Here is a 22,344-nt window from a genome sequence, read left to right as displayed (position 1 = left end):
TAGTGACTCTTTAATAAACCCAGCTTATAAGCGGGTAAAAACTTTCCAATCTGGACTCTCCTAATTGAAGCGATGTTGACTCTCATACCTGGGCTTAGGGCCACGGGTAAAATCATGGGTCCATATCAGTACAAATATGTCAGAGCAGATTGTGACTCTCATACATAATGTATAAAGCCCTCAGGTGGCACAGAGTGTCCTAACAAAATCGAGAACACAGATGAGAATATGACACTCATATGCACACTCACTCAACAGTCAAGATTGTCATCTTTCCACATGAACACAGCCCACAGCTGAGGAACTGAATCTCACAACTGGAGGCAGTCAAAGTGTGGACTTTCACATGTGGATCCAGTCAAAAGGAGGGCTGGCGAGTTTTGGACCATGACTCGGCACACCTGTAAGGCTGTGACTAAGGAGACACAGTCCACAAAAGTGATTGAGGCTCTCATGCACGATTCCAGCCTGCCATTGAGATTGTGACTCCTGTATTTACACTCAACATACAAGAGGTGTTGACTCTTGTACCTAGAACCAAGACACGTGCTAAATACCTTTTTTTCTTCTCTTTCTTTCTTTTCTTTTCTTTTTTTTTTTTTTTTGAGAGAATCTCACTGTTGCCCAGGCTGGAGTACAGTGGCATGATCTCTGCTCACTGCAGTCTCTGCCTCCCAGGTTCAAGCGATCCTCCTGCCTCAGCCTCCTGAGTAGCTGGGATTATAGTTGCCAGCCACCACGACCAGCTAATTTTTTGTATTTTTAGTACAGATGGGGTTTTCTCATGTTGGTCAGGCTGGTCTCGAACTCCTGACCTCAGGTGATCTGCCTGCCTCGGCCTCCCAAAGTACTGGGATTACAGGCATGAGCCACCTCACCTAGCAACTAAATTCTTAATCTCATCACTAGACCTTCCAGCAGGTGAGAGTGTGACATATGCCCCTGCCCACCACATGAGTGATTTGAGTTTTCTGCCTGGGCTCAGTCAAAGGTAAAATTGTGAGATATAATTGGACTCAGTATCTAATTGATGTAACTATTTTGCTTTGTCTCTAACTACAGAGGACATTGTGACATATTTCTGGGCCTTGTACCCAGGTGCTGTGAATCTCCTCTCTTGTCTTGGCGATGCCCCAGAAGGCATTGTGACATATCACTGGGCCCTGCACCCAGGATATTTGGCTCTCCAGCCTGTTCCCTGCCCACATGGGCCATTGAGGTGTATTGCTGAGTCCCATCACCCACATGATGTAACTCTCCTGCTTGGGCCCTTTCTACAAGGGGCATTTGACCTATCTCTGTGCCTATTACCCAGGTGATGTGACTCTCTTCTCCAGCCTGGTCTCAGTCTACAGGAAAAATTGTGACATATCTCTGAGACTAGCACCTAGCTGATGTGACTTTTCTCTTTTTCCTAGCTTCTGCCCACCGGGGAGATTGTAACATGTCCCTTGTCCAGCACTATGTTGATGTTATCCTTTTGTCTTCACGCTGCAATCACAAGACATTGTGACATATTTCTGGGCCCAGCGCCAAAGTGATGTGAGTCTCCTGCCTGGATCCTGCCCACAAGGGGTACGTTGACATATCTTTGGACCCATCAACTCTTTGATGGGACCTCTTCTTTCCTATGAGCTTTGTCCTGGACCATCTGCACAAAATAGAGAGTGCCTTATCACTGAGCCCAGCACACAGATAATGTGACTCTCCTGCCAATTCCCTGCCCTCAAAAATGATTGTGACATATCCCTGAAGAAGGACCCGGATGATGTGATTCTCCTGCTTGCTCCTTACCCACAAGTAGGATTGTGACATATATCTTTGTTTAGTTTACAGGTGTGATGGTGACTTTTATACCTCAAACCAGCCAATATGGGTAATATTGTGGGCCTTCCCTTTGTTCGAAGGTAATGGGTTACCACTTTGTTGCATATCATATAAAAACCTTGGATGGTACAGAGAGTGTCAACACAAAGCCCGGCACACAGATGAAACTGTGTGTTACATACAACACCCTGCTAACCATTTCATTAATCACATTCATACATGGACAAAGCCCACTGATGAAGTTTTAAATCTCACACAGGAATACAGCTTACAATTGGAATTACGACTTTCATATGTGAAGATTTGGCCACACTTGGAATGGTAACTCATTTCTAAATCCACTCATAGGCGGGACTCTCCTATCTGTACCGAGCCAACTAGGGTGTAGTTGACTCATATCTTGGCTTAGGGCCACAGGTACAATCATTGGTCCATACCAGCATGAGTGTCTCAGAGTGAATGGTGACACTAACGCACACTGTATAATGCCATCAGTTGGTACAGAGAATGTTTTCACAGGGCCCAGAAGACAGGTGGGATTGTGACCCTCATATGAAAACCCAGCTGAAAGTAAAGATGGTCAACTACCCAGCTGAAAGTAAGGATGGTCAAGTAAAGATTTAAGTCATACATCAACACAGTGCACTGTTGAACTTCTAAATCTCACACCCAGAGGCAGTCAGAAGATAAAAAAAAAAAGGCTCTTGTGCATAAATGTGGTCCACAGGTGGGTTGGTGACTCTCAGACCAGGATTTAGCACACCAAGAAGGCTGGGACTCCACTAAGTCAACACAATCTGCAATAGGAATCGAGGCTATGATACATAGATCCGGTTCGCTCATGAGATGTGCCTCATGTAGTTGGACCCAACATTCAGGATGTGTTGACTCTCATACCTAAAACTGGGACATGTGCAGGATTGTTAATCTCGTCCCTGGACCTACCTGCAGGTGTGACTGACATATAATGTGCCCAGCACCCAGCATGAGTTGAGTCTCGCACCTGCGCGCAGCCCACAGCTGAAATTGTGACATATCACTGGACCCAGAATGTAGGTGATGTTATTCTATTCTTCTGTCTTGGCCCTGCCTACATGGAGCATTGTCAAATGTTTCCAGGCCCCACACTTAGCACTCAGGTTATATGTCTCTTCTGCCTGTGCCCAGCCCGTGTGGGTTCATTGTGACATATTTTTGGGGCTGACATTCACGTTATGTAAGCCTCCTGCCTGGGGTCTGCCTGTAGGGAGCATTTTGACATATCTATGTGCCAGTCGTGCAGGTGATATGCACCTTTTCTACTGCCTGGTTTCTGCTCACAGGAAAGATTATGACCTATCAATAGGCCAACATGTAATTGATGTAACTCTTTTTCTCAGGTTCTGCCTACAGGGGAGATTGTGACATATGGCTGGGCTCAGCACCAAGGTGATTTGAGTTTCCTGCCTGGACCCTGCCTTGTAGGAGCATTGTGACATAGCTCTGAGCCAATCACCTAGCTAATGTGACTTTCCTCTTCTCTTACCTGAACTGTGCCCACAGAATAGATTGTGGCATATCTCTAGGACCAGCACATAGGTGGTGTGACTCTCCGCTCTTGCCTGGCCATGCCCACAGAAAGCAGTTACTTATGACTGGGCCCAGCACAGAGGTGACGGGTCATGGAGACATGTCTCTGGGCCCATCACCTGGATGATGTGACTCTTCTTTTCTTCATAGGGCCTGTCCATGTGAGGAATGTGACATATTGCTGGGCCCAGCATTTATGTGATGCATCACTCCTCTCATGCCTTGTCTCTTTCAACTGGAGTGATTGTGACATGAAGCTGGGCCCAGCCCCTAAGTTATGTGACTCTTCTTTTCCATCTGAGCCCTACCCACAGGGGGCATTGCAACATATTTTTGACACCCTCGCCTAGGTGATGTGACCTTCATGAGTGAGCCATCCACTCAGTTGGTATTGTGACACATTTTTGCACACAGCACTGAGGTGATGTGACTCTCCTCTACTGCTTGGGCTCTGTCCAAGGATACCTCCTTGTGATATATCACTGGGTCCAGCACCTAGGTTATTTGACTTCCCTCTACTGCCTGGGCCCTGCACACATTGTGTATTGTGACATATGGCTGTGTCCAAAACATAGGGGATGCAACTCTCCTCCATTGGCTTTGCCCATAGAAGTATTAGAAAAGATTAGTAAAAGAGAATAAAATTTCTAATTATTCATCTAGGTGATTTGATTCTTCTTTTCTGCCTGAGCACTGCACACAGCTGAGATTGTGACAGTGATATGCACACCCAGCCAACAGTACAGACTCTCATCATCCCACATGAACACATCCCACTGTTGAGGTTCTGAATCTCACACCCAAAGTCAGTCAAAAGCAGATTTGGTTCACATTTGGGTTTCTGACTCTCCAACCAACATTCAGCAAACCTGTGAGGCTGTCACTCTACTAAGAAGACAATCCACAGGACAGATTGATGCTGTCATGAGTGGATCCAGTACACCATTGAGAGCGTGACTCATGTCCTTATACCCAACATGACATTTCACTGGGCCCAGCACCAAGCTGATGTCACTCCTCTATTATCTAGGTTCTGACTCCAGAGAAGATTGTGAAATATTGCTGGGCCTTTCACCTAGTTGATGTGACTATCTTACCTGTGCTCTTTTTTCAAGGGATATGGTGATATATTGCTGGACCCTGCACCTAAGTGATGGACTCTTTTCTGCTCCTAGGGCTCTGCCTAAAAAAGAATTGTGTTGTACTGCTGGGCTTAGCACCAAGGTGACAATACTGTTAGCTGTGTCTGCATATCAAAGTCATAATCTCACCTGTGTGCTGGCCCCTGTAATAAAACTCTGTACCGCCAGGGGGTATTATACAATATGCATAAGTTTTATAATCTGCCATGACTTTAATACAGGTAGGAGACCCAGGACCCTACCAATTTCCTTAAGCCTAGCTGTAAGGGTCAACATGTATTTTATTGGCTGGGTTTAGTTGTAAGAGTCATCATTGTGCCTGTGAGCTAACATCACACCTGTGGCTGGATCTAAATATGACAGTCAAAATTCCAACTGTGGACTGTGTCCATGTACAAGACTCAGGACCTCACTAGAGGTCTCTGTTCATGTGTGAGGGTGACACTCATAACTGTTGGCTGGATGAGCATACAAGAGTCACAGTCTCATCTGTGTACTGGGTGCACTTATATGTCAAAATGCCACTTGTGGAAAAGAAACCAGCTAAGAGAGCCACATATTTTAAGTGCTGGGCTAAATGTATGTTACAATATCCCCTGTGGGCAGGGCCCAGGGAGAAGAGTTAAATTACTGCGTGCTGTGACCAGTGATATGTCACAATGTCTTCTATGGGCATGGCCCAGGCAGGAATTTCACATTACCTTTGTGCTGTCCCAAAGATATGTTTCAGTCCCCCCCCATTGGCATGGCTTAGAGAGAATAGAAGAGTCACAGCACCTAAATTATGGCCACAGAGATAAATCACGATACCTCTTATGGGCAGGGCCGAGGATAGAAGCTTACATTACCTGCAATCTGGGCTTGCCAAAATAATTCAGTCTCCCGTTGCCATGACCCAGGCAGAAGAGGAGAATCATATCACCTAAGTCCATGGGCCTGTGGTATGTCACAATCCATTTTCAAGGGGCAGAATGCGGGCAAAAGAAAAAAGTCACATCACCTAGGCAATGAGTTCAGAGGTATGTCACAATACCTACTGTGGGCAGGGCCCAGGCAGTACGGTCACATCACCGAGGTGCTCGCTCAGTGATATCTCACAATGGCTTTGTGGGCAGGGCCCAGGCTAATGATAAGAGTCAGATGACCCAGTGATATTTCACAACACCCTCTGCGGGTAGGGCTCGAGTAAGAAAGTCACATCACCTAGGTGCTTGACCCAGGTATATGTCACAATCTCCCCTGAGGGCTGTGCCCAGGCAAGAAAGTAAAATCACTTAGGTGTTATGCAAAAGTATATGTCACAATCACACTTGTGAGAAGGTCCAGGGATGAGATTCACAATTCCACATATGTTCCAGCTTTAGGTGGGAAAGTCAACACCTCCTGGGAATTGCATCTAAATACATGAGTCACAGTCTCAGTGATGGACTAGATTAATCCCTGAGAGTCTCAATTTTACCTGTAGACTGTGTACTGGTATCAGAGTCAAAGCCTCACAGATGTAATGAATCCTGGTCCTAGAGTTACCACCTGTAGACAAAATCTACATGTAAAGATTATAATTCCAACTTTCAACTGTGTCCAGGTGTGAGATTCAGAATCTCAACAGTTGTCTGTATTCATGTGGGAGGATGACAATTTTTACTGTGGGCTGGAAGTGTATATGAGAATCACAACCTCAGCTGTGTTCTGGGTCCTCTTATGACACTCTAGAGGGCTGTACATTGTTTGGGTGAGACTCATAATCTCCTGTGAGACATTAGTGCTGTATAAATGCATGAGCTTACCTGTTGCCCCACACCCAGGTATGAGAGTCAACATCTCTCGTATTGGCTGGTTCCAGGTATAAAAGTCATTGCTCTGCCTCTTAGTTGGGTTCAGATATGTGTCACCATCCCTCCTGTGGCTAGATGCACACATGACATTAAAAATTCCAACTGTGGATTGCATCTGTGACTACAATTCAGGACCTCACCAGTGGGTTCTGTCCATGTGTGTGAATGACAATTCTTACTGTTGGCTGAGTGTGCATTTGAGATTCACAATCTCAACTTTGTGCTGAGTTATGTAATGACACTTTCTTTACAACCTCGGGGGCATTATACAATATAAGTGAGTGCAATAATCCTCTGTGACATTTATACAAGTAGAAAACCCAAAACCTTACCTGTTGACCTAAGCGTAGGTACAAGAGTCAAAATATCTTCTATTGGCTGGGTTTATTGCGCAAGTGAGTTGGGTTCAGAAATTTGTCACCATCCAACCTATGGCTGGATCCACATATGACAGCCACAATTTCAATGGTGGAATGGGTTCATGTGTAAGATTTAGGACATCACCAGTAGGCTCGGTCTATGTATGAGCATGGCAATTCAAACTGTTGGCTACGTGTGTATAGGAGAGTCACAATCACACCTGTGTACTGGGCCCTGTAATGACACTCAGTATTTCCCAAGAGCTTTATACAACATACATGGGTGTCATAATCTTCTGTTGCCTTCCCCAAGTAAAGGACCCAGACCCCAAAGCCTAGGTACCAGAGTCAACATCTCTCTTATTCGCTGGGTTCAGGTATGAGAGTCATCACCATTCCTGTGAACTGAATCCAGAGTGAGTCACCATCTCACTTCTGGCAAGATAAACATATGACAGTCCCAATTCCAACTGTTGGCTGTGTTCACATATAAGATTCAGGACCTCAACGGTGGTCTTTGTTCATGTGTTATAGTGACAATAGTAACTTTTGGCTAGGTTTGCATACAAGAGTAAAAATCTCATCTGTGTGCTGGGCCAAGTTATATGTCACAATTTTACCTTAGGGAAATAAGAGTAACATCACCTTGATTCTTCACCTGGAATGTCTCAATCCCCTCTGTGGGCAAGGCCCAGGCAGGAGAGTCACATCACTTGTGTTCAGGGCCCAGTGACATATCATAACATTTCCTCTAGGCAGAGCCAAGACAGGATAGTCATGACATTTGGGTGCCGGTTCCAGAGATAGGTCACAGGGGCCTAAAGAATATTTTCTTTATGCATGTTTTGGGCAGCAGAGAAGAGGCACATTATGTAGAAAATTGGTTCAGAGATATGTCACAATGTCCCCTTCAAGTAGTATGCAGGCAGGTGAGGAGAGTCACATCATCCAGATAATGGGCCCAGCAATATGTCAAAATGTCCCCTGATGGAAGGGCAAATAAAAGAAAGTCACGGCCAGGCACAGTGGCTCATGCCTGAAATCCCAGCACTTTGGGAGGTTGAGGTGGGCAGATCACCTGAGGCTGGGAGTTCGATACCAGCCTGATCAAAATGGAGAAACCTTGTCTCTACTAAAAAATACAAAATTAGCCAGGTGTGGTGGCGCATGCCTGTAATCCCAGCTACTCAGGAGTCCAAGCAGGAGAATCGCTTGAACCTGGGAGGTGGAGGTTGTGGTGAGCCAAGATCATACCATCGCACTTGAGCCTGGACTAGAAGAGCCAAACTCCATCTCAAAAATAAATAAATAAGAATAAAAATAAAAGAAAGTCACATAACCGAGGTGAGTAGACCAGAGATTTCACAATGCATGCTATAAGTGGGATCATGGAAAAGAGGAGCTTCAAATAACCTAGGGGCTGCACCCAGATATATGTCACAATCACCCCAGTGGGCAGGGCCTAGGTATGAGAGGAGAGTCACACCACACAAATGCTAAGCCAAGTGATATGTCACAATTCCCACTGTGGACGGGTCCAAGAAAAAAGAAAAAAGTCACATCATCTACATGTTGGGGCCACAGATATGTATCAATGTTCCCTGTAGGTATGGCCCAGGCAGAAGAGGTAAGTCAAGTCACCTGGGTGCAGAGCCGAGAGATATGTCACAATGTCTTCTATAGGCAAAGCCCAGGTACAAAAGGAGAGTCACATCAAATAGTAGATTGGCCCAGAGATATGTCACAATGCCCCTGTAGGCAGAGTCCAGGCATGAGACTCAAATCACTTTTGTGCTGGGCCCATCAATATGTCACGATGCCTTTTGAGAGGAGGAGCAAATCAAGAGAGTAATGTCACCTTGTTTGGCCTAGCAATGTGTCACTATCTTTTGTGTGAGCAAAACATAGGAAAAGGAGATGAGTCACATCAGCTGGGTGCTGAGGCCAGAGATATGTCTCAATCCCTCCATCAACAGAAATCATGCAGGAGAAGAGAATCAAAACACATGGATGTGGCCGGGCATGGTCGCTCATGCCTGTAATCCCAGAACTTTGGGAGGCTGAGGCAGGTGGATCACCAGATGTCAGGAGTTTGAGACCAGCCTGGTCAACATGGTGAAACCCCGTCTCTACTAAAAATACAAAAATTAGCCAGGCGTGATGGCAGGCACCTGTAATCCCAGCTACTTGGGAGACTGAGGCACAAGAATCCCTTGAACCTGGGAGGTGGAGGTTGCAGAGAGCCAAGATCACGCCACTGCACTCCAGCCTCGGTGATAGAGTGAAACTCTGTCTCAAAACACACACACACACACACGATGGGCACAGAAATATTTCATAATGTCCCCTGTAGGAAGGGCCCAGGCAGAAGAGTAAAATCACCTGGGTGTTGGACTGTGCAATATGTCAAAATAGCCAATGTGGGCAGGCCACAGGCAGAAATCACGTAAACTGGGTACAGGTTCTGTAAATATATCATAATGTCTTCTATGGAGGGAACCAAGACAGGAGAATAGATCACATCAGCTAAGTACGGGAAAAAAATGACATGTCATAATCTCTACTGGAGGGTAGACCCAGGGAGGGGCATACATCAGAATCACACCTACAGGGAGGTCCAGGGATGAGATTAATAGTCCCACACATGTCCTAGTTGTAGGTTTGGTCTAAGTACATGAGTCACAATTTCAAAAATAAACTGGATCTGTACAAAAGAGACTCAAGGCCGGGCGCGGTGGCTCACGCTTGTAATCCCAGCACTTTGGGAGGCCGAGGCGGGCGGATCACGAGGTCAGGAGATCGAGACCACGGTGAAACCCCGTCTCTACTAAAAATACAAAAAAAATTAGCCGGGTATGGTGGCGGGCGCCTGTAGTCCCAGCTACTCGGAGAGGCTGAGGCAGGAGAATGGCGTGAACCCAGGAGGCGGAGCTTGCAGTGAGCTGAGATCGCGCCACTGCACTCCAGCCTGGGCCACAGAGCGAGACTCCGTCTCAAAAAAAAAAACAAAAAAACAAAAACAAAAGAGACTCAATTCCTTCTGAAAACTGTTTTCCCTTAGTGCAGTCACAGCCTCACAGCTGTGGGGAATCTTGGTCTGAGATTCACCAACCCACCTAGGGACCAGATCCATGTATGAGAGTTAATTCTCCAACTTCCCACTGCCTCCAGGTGGGAGATTCAGAACCTCAACTGTGGGCTGTGTTCACGTGGAAGGATGACAATCTTTACTATTGGCCACCTATGCAAAGGAGTGTCACAACTTCACCTGTTTGCTGGGCTCTGTGAGGACAGTCTCTCTACCATTCTGGGGCTGCATATGTTATGTATGAGAGTCAACATCTGCTCTGAGACCTTCATGCTGTTATGCACCCATGATTGTACCTGTGCCCCTAATTCCACGTATGAGACTGAACATCTCTCCTACTGGCTGAGTCTAGATGGGAGAATCCTGACCTCTCTATGAGCTGGGTTTAGGAATGAGTCACCATCACAACTGTGTCCAGGTGTTCACATATGACAGTCAGAATTTTAACTGCAGACTACGTTTGCATGTGAGATTCACCATTTCACAAGTGGGCTCTGTTTAGGTGTGAGGGTGACAATCCTAACAGTTGGCTGGGTGTGCGTATGTGAAACACAATATCACTTGTGTCCTGGGCCCTGTGATGACATCCTCTCTACCACTGGAGGACTTTATATAAGATACAACAAAGTGGTAGTTCTCTATGACTTTAATACACAGAGGAGACCCAGGATCTTACCCATTTCACTAAGCCTAGCTATGAAAGTATCTTATTTTGACTGGTTCGAGGAAAGAGGGTCAGCATCCTACCTGTGAGCTGGGCCAAGATATGTCGTAATCCCACCTATAGGTAGAGAGTGAGCAGGAGAGTCATATCACCTGGGAGCTGGGCAAGGCATATGTCACAATCTTCCCTGAGGACAAGGACCAGGTAAAAGAGTCACATCCCTGCATGATCAGTCAGGGACACTTTACCACCCCTTCCTGAAAGCAGGGAACATGATGCATACTCACATCACCTAGGTGCTGGGCCCAGTGATATGTCACAATGCTCCCTGTGGGCAGTACCCAGGCAGGAAAGACACGCCGTCTCAATGGTGGGCCCAGCAATATGTCCCAGTCTTTCCTGTGGGCAGAATGCCGGCAGAAGAGGAGAGTCACATATCCTAGGTGATGGATTCAGGCATATGTAAAAAGGTTTTCTGTTGGCAGGACCAAGGCAGGAGCCTTAAATCCCATTGATGTAGGGCCCAGCCATATGTCTCAATACCCCAAATATATAAGGCCCAGGCAAATAAGACAGTCATATCACCTAGGTGCTCGGTCAAGGGACATGCCCCAATCCCCTTTTTTGTCAGAACCCAGGCAGAAGAAAAGAGTCACAACACCTAAGTGATGAACAAAAAGATGTCATAATACCCCTGCTGGCAGGGCCCAGGTCAAAGAGTTGCATCACCTAGGTTTTGACCCCAGCCGTATGTCACAACATAGAATGTACGCAGGGCCCCGGCAGAAGAGGAGATTCACAACACCTAGGTTCTTGGCTCCGTGATACATCACAATTCCTTCTTGGGCAAAGTCCAAGCAGTAGAAGAGAATCACATCATCATCATCTAGTTGCTGAGTCCAGCAATATGTCACAATACCCCCTAAGAAGAGGACCTAAGCAGAAAAGTCTCCTCACCTAGGCAAGAGGCCCAGAGGTATATCCCAATGCTTTCTGTGTTAGGGCTCAGAAAGAAGAAAGTCACAAAGCCTATGGGATAGACCAAGTTATATTTCACAATCACCCTAGTAAGCATGGTTGAGGCATGAGTGGAGAGTCACATGATGTAGGTGCTGAGCCAAGTGATATGTCACAATGCCCTCTGTGAGCAGGGACCAGGCAGGAGAAAGAAGTCAAATCACCTGGGTGATGCATGCAGAGAGATGTCACAACAATCCAGGCAAGAGTAACATCACCTTGGTGTTGGATTCAGAAATATGTCACAATGCCCCACGTGGAAAGGATACAAGCAGGAGAGTCACAAAAACTGGGTGCAAGGCCTGGCAATATGTCATAATTTCCACTGTGGACAGACTCAAGAAACAAAAGGAGACTCACATGATCTGAGTTATGCGCTCAGAGATATATTCCAGTTACCTCTATTGGTAAGGACAGGCAGAAATATCACATCACCTTTGCGCTCAGTAATGTGCTAGATCACATCACCTAGATGATAAAAAACAACACATCACCCTTTCTTTTCTGAACATAGCTCAGGCAAGAGGAGCATCGCATTTCCCAGGTGCCGGGTCCAGATATATGTCACCATATCCCTTACGGGCAAAGATGTGTGGTAAGGGGAGATAGTCAAATCAAATAGTTGATGGGCCCAAAGATATGTCACAATGCACTCTATGGGCAGGGTCCAAACACAAGACACACTTCACCTTGGTGCTGGTAACAGCAATATGTCACAATGCCTTCTGAAGACAGTGCCAAGGCAAAAGAGTAACATCACCGTGGTGTTGGGCCCAACTTTATGTCACGATCTCCCCTGTGAGGAAAACCTCAGAAGACAAGAGAAGTCACATCAGCTCAGTACTGAACAAAGCGATATGTTCCATTCTCTCCTGAGAGCTAGGATCAGGCAAATGAAGATAGTCACATCACTTGGTGACAGGCCCAGGATATGAAACAACTTTCTGTATAGGCAGGGCTTAGGCAGGAGAGTTAAATCAAATGGGCATAGGACCCAGTGGTATGTTACAATGCCTCCTGTGGGCAGCGTCAAGGCATGAGAGGAGACACATCACCTGAGTGCAAGGCCAGTGATGTCAAAATGTCCCAGCGCCCAGTTATATGTTACAATCTCATATGTGAGCTGGGTCCAGGCAGTAGAGTCAAATCACTCAGGTGCTGGACTGCGGCATATGTAACAATAACACTTACAGGAAGGTCCAGGGTTGAGATTAACAATCTCACACATGTCCCGGTTCTAGGTATGAGTCAATTTCTGTATGGTCATTCTAAGTACACATGTCACAATCCCATTGGTCAACAGGATCTACGTTTGAGAGCCCTATTCCTTCTGGGGTTTGTGTTTTTTAAGTACAGTCACAGCCTCACAGGTTTGCTGAATCTTAATCTGAGTGTCATGAACCCACTTGTGGAACAGATTCACGTATGAAAGTCAAGTTTGCAACTTTTAGCCACCTCAGGGTGTGAGATTCAGAACCTCAACAGTGGGCTGTGTTCATGTGGGACAATGACAATCTTTACTCTCTCCTGGGTGTGCAGATGAGAGTTACAATCGCACTTGTGTGCTGAGCCCTGTTAGAACACTCTCTGTACCACTCGGGGGCTTTATACAATATGCACGAGAGTCAAAATTTGCTCTGAAACCTTCATGTTAGAAGAGACCTTTGATCGTACCTATGGCCTTAAGCCCAGGTGTGAGAGTCAACATCTTTCTTATTGACTGTGTCCAGATAGGAGAGTTCACCTGCCTATAAGCTGGGTTTAAAAATGAGTAACCATTCCAATTGTGGCTTGATGTTCAGATATAAAAGTCATAGTTTAAACTGTGGACTGACTGCATTTGTGTGTGATTCAAAACATCACCTGTAGGCTCTGTCAGTGTGAGAGGGTGGCAATTCTAATGGTTGGTGGACTGTGCACACGAGAACATAATCTCACTCATGTTCTGGGATTTGTGATGACATTGTTGTACGCAAATGCTTTATGTGATACGTGAGAGTGGTAACTTTCTATAACCTTCATACAAAGAGGAGACACAGGGTCTTACTCATTTTTCTAAGCCTAAATGTGAGTCACTATCTCTTTTATTGGCTGGTTCAACTCACAAGGTATGATAGTCATTATTGCAACTGTGAGCTGAACCAAGATATATGTCACAATGCCACCTCTTGGTAGGGAGCGAGCAGGAGAGCCACATCACCTAGGCACTAGACCATGGATATGTCACAGTCTTTTCTGAAAGCAGGGACCAGACTGGAGAGTCACACCATTTGCATGCTTAGCCAAGAATATTTAAAAATCTTCTCCTGAAAGCAATGCAACAGGAACAGAATCACTTCACCTGGCTGCTGGGCCCAGCAATATGTCACAATGCTCTCTCTGGGAAAATCCCAGGCAGGAGAGACACATCAACTGGTGGGTGCGGAAATATGTCACAATTTTCCTTGTTGGCAAAGTTCAGGCAGAAAGAGTCACGATTCTTAGGTCATGGATGCAGACATATGTCACAAGGCTCACTGCAGGGCGGGCTTAGGCAGGAGCCTCACATCCCCTAGGTTCTGGGCCTAGCGATGTGTCATGGTACCCAAAATATGTGGGGCAAAGCAAAAAGAGGAGAGTTACATCATCTAGAATCAGGGTCCAGTGATATGCCACAATTTTTTTTTTTTTTTGGCAGTGCCCTGACGAAAGAGAAGAGTCACACACACCTTGGTTCTGGGTCCAGTAATACATCACAATCCCTTCTTGGTCAGAGCCCAAGTGGCAGAAGAAAGTCAAATCATTTAGTCCTGGGTTTGGAAATATGTCACAATACCCTATAAGGAGAGGGCCCAGGCAAGAGAGTCAAATCACTCAGGTACTGGGCGAATAAATATGTCACGACCACACCTGCAGAAAAGTCCAGGGATAAAATTAACAATCATGCACATGGCCCAGTTCTAGGTATAAGAGTCAATATATTCTGTATGTTGGGTCTCAGTACATGAGTTACAATCTCAACAGTGGACAGGATCCTTGCATGACAGCCACAATCCCTCCCATGCACTGTATTATTTTCAAAGGCTCACAGCCTTACAGGTGTGCTGAATCTTGGTCAGGTGGGTTGGCGACTCCACATATCAGAATCAGTTTTCCAACTTTCGACTGCCTCCGGGAATGAGATTCAGGACTTTTTTTTTTTTTTTTTTGAGAGAGTCTCACTTTGTTGCCCAGGCTGGAGTAAAGTGGCATGATCTTGGCTCACTGCAAGCTCCGCCTCCCGGGTTCACACCATTCTCCTGCCTCAGCCTCCTGAGTAGCTGGGACTACAGGCGCCCACCACCACACCCGGCTAATTTTTTGTATTTTTAGTAGAGATGGGGTTTCACCGTATTAGCCAGGATGGTCTCGATCTCCTGACCTCGTGATCTGCCCACCTCGGCCTCCCAAAGTGCTGGGATTACAGGCATGAGCCACCGCGCCCGGCTGAGATTCAGGACTTTAACACTGGCTGCGTTGATGTGGTTGGATGACAGTATTTACCGCTGGCTGGGTGTGCATATGAGTGTCACAATCTCGTTTGTATGCCTGGCCCTGTAAGGACCATCTCTGTCTTACTGAGGGCATTATACAGTATGCATGAGAGTTGCAATCCGTTCTGAAACTTTTGTGCTTGTGTGAACCCACAATTTTACCTGTGATTCTAAGCCCAGATATGAGAGTGAACATCTTTAAGAATGGCTGAGTTTAGATAGGAGGGTCTTCATCTGCCTATGAGGTGGGTTTAGAAATGAGTCACTATTCCAACCATAGCCAGGTGTTCACATATGCAGTCCCAATTTCAGCCGTGAACTGCATCCACGAGTTAGATTCAGGACCTCACCAGTGGGCTCTGTTTATGTGTGAGGGTGACAAGGCTAATGGTTGGCTGGCTGTGCATAAAATAAGAAAAATTTCTATTGTGTGCTGGATACACTCTCTGTATCACCTGCATTTTACACTCTGTATCACCCAAGGGCTTTATACAATATGGAAGGAAGTGGTGATTTTTTATGATCTTTGTACAAAGAGAAGATCCAGAATCTTACCTGTTTCTCTCAGCCTGGCTAGTACAGAGAGTATCTTTTTTACTGGCTAATTTGATATATGGTCCCGCCAATAAGGGTGATTTTGCCTTTTTATTTTAGGCTTAGCTCAATGGATAAAGTAATGGGTCTCCTATGTGAGGAAAGGTCACAAAAGATTATGCACTCAAGCTTATCCTATAAAGCTTTTGTGTAATATCGAGAGTATAATAACAGGATCCACTACACTGGTGAGATTGTTACTCTCATAGGCACACCCAGCTGACAGTTAGGATTGTCACCCTCACACATAAGAAAAGCCCACTGGTGAGGTCCTGAATCTCACAAGCACACCCCAAAATTAGATTTGTGACAGTCATATGTGGGTCCTGGGACAGTTGGTATGCTGACTTATTTTTGGAGCCAGCTTACAGACACTTTGATGACTGTCATACCTATATCTGGCCAATAAGAGAGATGTGTCTCTCATACCTAGACATAGGGCAATGGGTACAATCATTGGTTCATGCCAGCATGAAGGTCTCAAAGCAGATTGCAGCTGCCACTTATACCATATAAAGCCCATGGGTAATACAGAGAGTGTCATAACACAACCGAGAACACAGGTGAAATTGTGACTCTCCTATGCACACTCAGCCAACAGTAAACATTGTCACTGTCACACATGGAAACCGTTCACTGTTGAGGCTGTGGATCTCACACATGGAGGCAGTCAAAAGTTGGAATTGTGACTGTCATACGTAGATCTGCTTAACAGGTAGAATGGTGACTCAAAAACTAGGATTCAGAACACCTGTGAGGCTGTGACTCTTAGATTCAGAAATAGTTTGCATTTGGAATTGGGGCTCTCTTGCAGGGATTGAGTCCACCGTTAAGATTGTGACTCATATACTTGGACCCAACTCAAATGAGGTCTCTTGAGTCTCATACCTGAAGTCAGAAAATGTGTGGAATTTTGAATCTCATTTCTCGACCTTCTTGCTAGTGTGATTGTGATATATACCTTTGCCCAGTGCCTGAGTGATTTGACTATCTTGCCTGGGTAAAGCCCAAAAATAAAATTGTGATGTATACCTGGGCCAAGCATTTAAGTTATTTTCCTTTCCTACATAGGCCTTGTCCTCAGCGGAAATTGTGAGGCCTATGTAGGAAAATATCTTTGGGCCCATAACCCAGGTTATGTAATCGTCCTCTCCTACTTGTGCCCTGCCAGCACAGATAGTTGTAGCATATAACTGGGCCAATCACCTAAGTGACGTGACTTTACTCTTTTGCATGGGCTTTGCCGCAGTGCGGGTTGTGATATATCACTGAGCCCTATGTGTAAATGATATGACTCTCCTGCCTTGGTCCCTCCAAAAGGAGGCATTGTGACCTATCAAAGGGCCCAACAACTGGGCATTGTGACTCTCCTCTCTTACCTGAGCCCTGTACACAGGGTGACATATTGCTGTGCCCTGCATGCAGATAATGTGTCTTTCCTGCATGAACCTTGCCCACAGATGGCATTGCGACATACTGCTGGGCCCAGTACCCAGGTTATGTGATTTCTCTGCCATGGTCCTCCCCACAGAGTGGATAGTGACATGTTTTTGGTCCAGCATTCAGGTGATGTGATTCTCTTTTCTGGTTTATTCACACAGGCTAAGCTTTAACACATAGTTTTTCCAGCTCACAGGCATTACGATTACACTCATATGAGAACCCAGACAGTAGGAATGATTTTGACGCTCTTCATTAGACTTTAGGCAGTAGGTAAAGTCCTGGGTTTCCTACTTTAGAGGATCACAGAGATGTATAAAATTTATGCATATCCTGTAAATACTTTGTGTGCTACAGAGAATGTAATAATAGGACTCAGCACACAGGTGAGATTGTGACTGTCACTGGCATACCAAGCCAACAATTGGGATTGTCACTTCCAAACATGAAAGAAGGTCACTGGTGAGCTTCTGAACCTCACATGCAGATGCAGTCCACAGTCAAAAGTCTGATTGTCATGTGTACATCTGGAAACAATTGAACAGTGACTGATTTCTGGACCCAGCTCAGAGGCACAGTGATTAGTTGCATACCTGGATCTAGTCAATAGGAGATATGTTGACTCTCATAGGTAGCCTTCAAGCAATGGGCAAGGTCCTGGGCTTTCTACTTGTATGAAGGTCACAGAAGATTACAAAACTCATGCATATTGTACACTGCCTTCCGATGATACAGAGAGTGTCATAACAGATTCCAGCACAAAGTTAAAGTTGTGATTCTCATACACATACCCAGCCAACAGTGAGGATTGTCACTCCCACACATGGACAGAGACCACGGTGAGGTCCTGAGTATCACATGTGGATGCCGTCCACAGTTGAAATTGTGACTGTCAGTTGGGCACAGTGGCCCAGCACTTTGGGAGGCTGAGGCGGGTGGATCACGAGGTCAGGAGTTCGAGACCAGCCTGGCCAACATAGTGAAACCCCATCTCTATTAAAAATACAAAAATTAGCCAGGCATGGTGGCATGCACCTATAATCCCAGCTACTCGGGAGGCTGAGGCAGGAGAATCACTTGAACCTGACGGGGAGGTTGTGGTGAGCTGAGATCATGCCACTGTGCTCCAGCCTGGGCAACAGTGCAAGACTCCATCTCAAAAAAAAAAAAAAAAAAAAAAAAGCAAAACACATATTTTTCAAGAAAATACATACATATGGCAAATAGATATATTTAAAAATGATGAATGTCTTTTTTTTTTTTTTTTTTGAGATGGAGTCTCATTCGGTCACCCAGGCTGGAGTGTAGTGGCACGATCTCGTCTCACTGCAACCTCCACCTCATAGGTTCAAGCGATTCTCCTGCCTCAGCCTCCCAAGTAGCTGGGATTACAGACGTGTGTCACCATACCCAGCTAATTTTTGTATTTTTAGTAAAGACAGGGTTTCGCCATGTTGGCCAGGCTGGTCTCGAATTCCTGACCTCAGGTGATCCACCCGCTTTGGCCTTGCAAAGTGCTGAGATTACAAGTGTAAGCCACTGCGCCCAGCCAAATGTCAATTCTTATTAGGGAAAGCAAGCCAAAAAAGACTATGAGATATCAACTCACTCGTTAGAATGACGCTCACTAAAAATTTAAAAAAAAGGGCCGGATGCAATGGCTCATGCCTGTAATCCCAGCATTTTGGAAGGCCAAGGTAGGTAGATCACCTGAGGTCAGGAGTTCGAGACCAACCTGGCCAACATGGCAAAACCCCATCTCTACTAAAAATACAAAATTAGCCGGGCATGATAGCAGGGACCTGTAATCCCAGCTACTTGGGAGGCTGAGGCAGGAGAATCGCTTGAACCTGGGAAGCGGAGGTTGCAGTGAGCCAAGATCGCACCACTGCACTCCAGCCTGGGTGACACAGTGAGACTGTCTCAAAAAATAAATAAATAAATAAATAAATAAATAAATAAATAAATAAATAAAAGAAAAAAGTGTTAGTTGGTAAAGATGTCAAAAGAAAATGCTTACACACTGTTGGTTTGAATGTAAATGAGGACAGCCATTATTAATAACAAAATAGAGATTACTCAAAAAAACTTAAAATCAAACTACTATATAATACAGCAATTGCACTATTGGGTATGTATTCAAAACAAAATCAGAATGAAGAAATATTCATACTTCTATGTTGCTTTCCAGCACCCTTCCCAACAGCCAAATTATACAATCAACAGTTCAACATCTAATAAGTAAATAAAGACAATATGGCATATATACACAATGGAATACTATTTATATTTAAAAGAAAATTCTATTTTCAATCACATGGATTAACCTGAAGGACATTATATTACTTGAAATAAGCCAGTTACAAAATTACTATCTCATTATTTCACTTACACATGGATTCGAAAAAACTTAATCTCATTGATGTGGAGAGCAAAACGGTGACCACCAGATGCCAAGGTATTTACAAAAAATGGGGGAATTGGAAAGATATCTGTCAAAGAATACATATAGTTGGATAGCAGGAATAAGTTCAAGATTGTTCAGCATTGCGACTATAGTTTATAATATTGCATTTGCTATGTTTGAAAAATGCTAAGACAATGTTATGTAATCTCACACCAAAATGTTAACTATTTGAGATAAAGCATTAATTACATAAAGCTAAGCATTTGACCACCTGTATATACTTCAAAATGCTGTTTTACAGAATACACATTTTCTCTTTCAAGTTAGAGAATACATTTCTAAAACCTTATAGAAAGATAACAGCATTTCAAATAATGTCTGTGTCTTTGTCATAAACTTGGCTGAATAGTATACAAAATAGTTTTTGTACTGTTTTATCATGTGTCAGTCATACCATAGGAATTTTGATACTTGACAGCATGGTTTTTGTTTTCTTTTTTGTTTTGTGACAGAGTTTTTTTCTTGTAGCCCAGGCTGGAATGCAATGGTGCCATTTCTGCTCACTGCAATCTCCGCCTCACGGGTGCAAGCGATTCTCCTGCCCCAGCTTCCCGTGTAGCTGGGATTACAGGAGTGTGCCATCACACCCAGCTAATTTTTGTATTTTCATTAGAGATGGGTTTTCGCCATGTTTGGCCAGGCTGGTCTTGAACTCCTGACCTCAGGTGATCCACCCACCTCGGGCTCCCAAAGTGCTCGGATTACAAGCGTGAGCCACCACACCCGGCCTTGACAGCATGTTTTAAACCCAGCACAGTGCATGGGAGGAGCCAATGTACTTTAGTGCTTTATTTTAAGCTTGGGGCACCTGGAGTTTCTGGTGCTGATGGTAATGGTATGAAAGACACTAAAAGAGGAGGTGTTACTTATGGTCTCATGACTGGCCACTCTGTGAACACAGTAAACTAATCTCCATGCAAAATAACAAAAAAATGTTTTAATCCAAAAGCTATCATGATTTCCAAAAGTTTTCCAGAGAAAATAATTGAGGCTACACTTAGGTGTCTAACCATAAAAACTGTAGGCTAACCTTCATCCACTAAACAAAATTTAAAAAATAAGAGTGAGAAATTCCTCAAAATTGGAATAGCAATATGAAAAAGAAATATTATTCCAAATCTACAAAGGTCATTTTGTTGTTTTGCAATTTTTAACATTCACATGTAAAAACAGAAGATTCTGCTTGGAAATGCGAGTTGTGCTATATCATAAAAAATTCAATTTAGGCCAGGCACGGTGGCTCACACTTGTAATCCCAGCACTTTGGGAAGCCAAGGTAGGTGGATCCCCTGAGGTCAGGAGTTCGAGATCAGCCTGGCCAACGTGTCTCTATAAAAATACAAAAATTAGCCACGCATGATGGTGGGTACCTGTAATCCCAGCTACTAGGGAGGCTGAGGCGGAAGAATCGCTTGAATCTGGAAGATGTAGGTTGCAGTGAGCCCAGATTGTGTCACTGCACTCCAGCCTGGGTGACAGAGTGAGACTCTGTCTTAAGAAAAAACTAAATTTAATATGGTTTACTTACCATAAACTCTCTTAAAATTTTAATTTCTATGATATATTTTCTAGCAAATTTTGTATTTGTCACGCTTTGGGTAAGAATCTAGTAAGATTTTCTTTTTACAAACAATATTTTTTCTTTTTACAAAGAAAGAAGCACCATGCTAACTGATTTAATCCTCTCTCCTGTGGACAGTGTATGCCTTTTATCTTAATTAACTGATCTAAAAGTTATATTGATAAGCAAACTCTCAAGTTGAAACCAATTTTTCAGTGCATTAAAAAATACCACAGTTCTCATCAAAACCCACAAAACACTGTATGAAACGACATGGCATGAAGAAAACAGTGGGAAAACTGTAGCCATAACACAGAAAAAGAAGGAGGGCTATGATGCATACATGGGTGGAATACATATAAAAAGACAAACAAAACTTAAGATAATTAGAAAATAAATGAAGCAGAACTTCTTTTTAAATTCAGCAAAATTCAGCTTTGCAGCCTGAAAAAAATTGTACTCGCCACATGAAGAATCAATTGTTGACCTTTGATATTTTCCACCTCTGAACATGAAGTTGCAAGTTTCACAGGAGTATTTATGCCTTATTATGGAGCACCTGCTACACAGCAAGCACTGTCATGCTTGTTTGCTACATTTAGGTATAAAAACATTCTCATGACTTATGAAGCTTCCCTAGCACTTACCTGAACAAATTGGCCCAATCAATGAATAAATTTACTTATATCCATTATAAAAAGTGAAAAAAACAATAACTTCAGAAAAGTAGGCTTATATAGGGTTCTCCAATTAAAAGAACAAAATGTAATGTTCCAACTAAATAAGATATAATTTAACAAACTAATTTTAGAATTACAGCTAAAAATTATTTTGTGTGCATGACTAAATTTCTTTTTTTTTTTCTCTGAGATGGAGTCTTCCTCTGTCGCCCAGGCTGGAGTGCAGAGGTGCAATCTCAGCTCACTACAACCTCTGTCTCCCGGGTTAAAGCTATTCTCCTGCCTCAGCCACCCAGTAGCTGGGATTACAGGTGCGTACCACCATGCCTGGCTAATTTTTGTATTTTTAGTACAGAGGAGGGTTCACCATGTTGGCCAAGTTGATCTTGAACTCCTGAGCTCAAGTGATCCGCCCACCTTGGCCTTACAAAGTGTTGGGAATACAGGCGTCAGCCACCACACCCAGGGCATGACTAAATATCATTAAAATCATTCACATAAACACAGAGCAGCTCACATAATGAATACTTCATAAACCATAAAACAAATAATTTATATAAGAAACAAGAAAGTTATCGGTCTAGCACGA

General features: G+C 44.3%; 1 protein-coding gene and 1 long non-coding RNA gene across 2 annotated transcripts in view; both read right to left on the bottom strand.

Annotated features, from left to right (window-relative positions):
• LOC129459809 (zinc finger protein 850-like) overlaps nt 1-22,344 on the bottom strand; it is a 283,509-nt gene that overhangs the window by 132,768 nt on the left and 128,397 nt on the right. Inside the window, 1 exon segment of the mRNA XM_055237027.2 lies at nt 22,213-22,228. Within this exon segment, the coding sequence (XP_055093002.1) occupies nt 22,213-22,228 (16 nt within the window).
• Nucleotides 9,121-11,569, bottom strand: LOC134732141 (uncharacterized). The gene is made up of 3 exons (XR_010115024.1): nt 11,442-11,569; nt 10,568-10,671; nt 9,121-9,258 (listed from the first exon to the last, which is right to left on the bottom strand). It is a non-coding gene; the product is annotated as an uncharacterized lncRNA (long non-coding RNA).

This window comes from Symphalangus syndactylus, chromosome 13, assembly GCF_028878055.3.
Source record: "Symphalangus syndactylus isolate Jambi chromosome 13, NHGRI_mSymSyn1-v2.1_pri, whole genome shotgun sequence".
Lineage (NCBI taxonomy): Eukaryota > Metazoa > Chordata > Mammalia > Primates > Hylobatidae > Symphalangus > Symphalangus syndactylus.
This window is presented reverse-complemented; position numbering and strand designations above follow the sequence as displayed.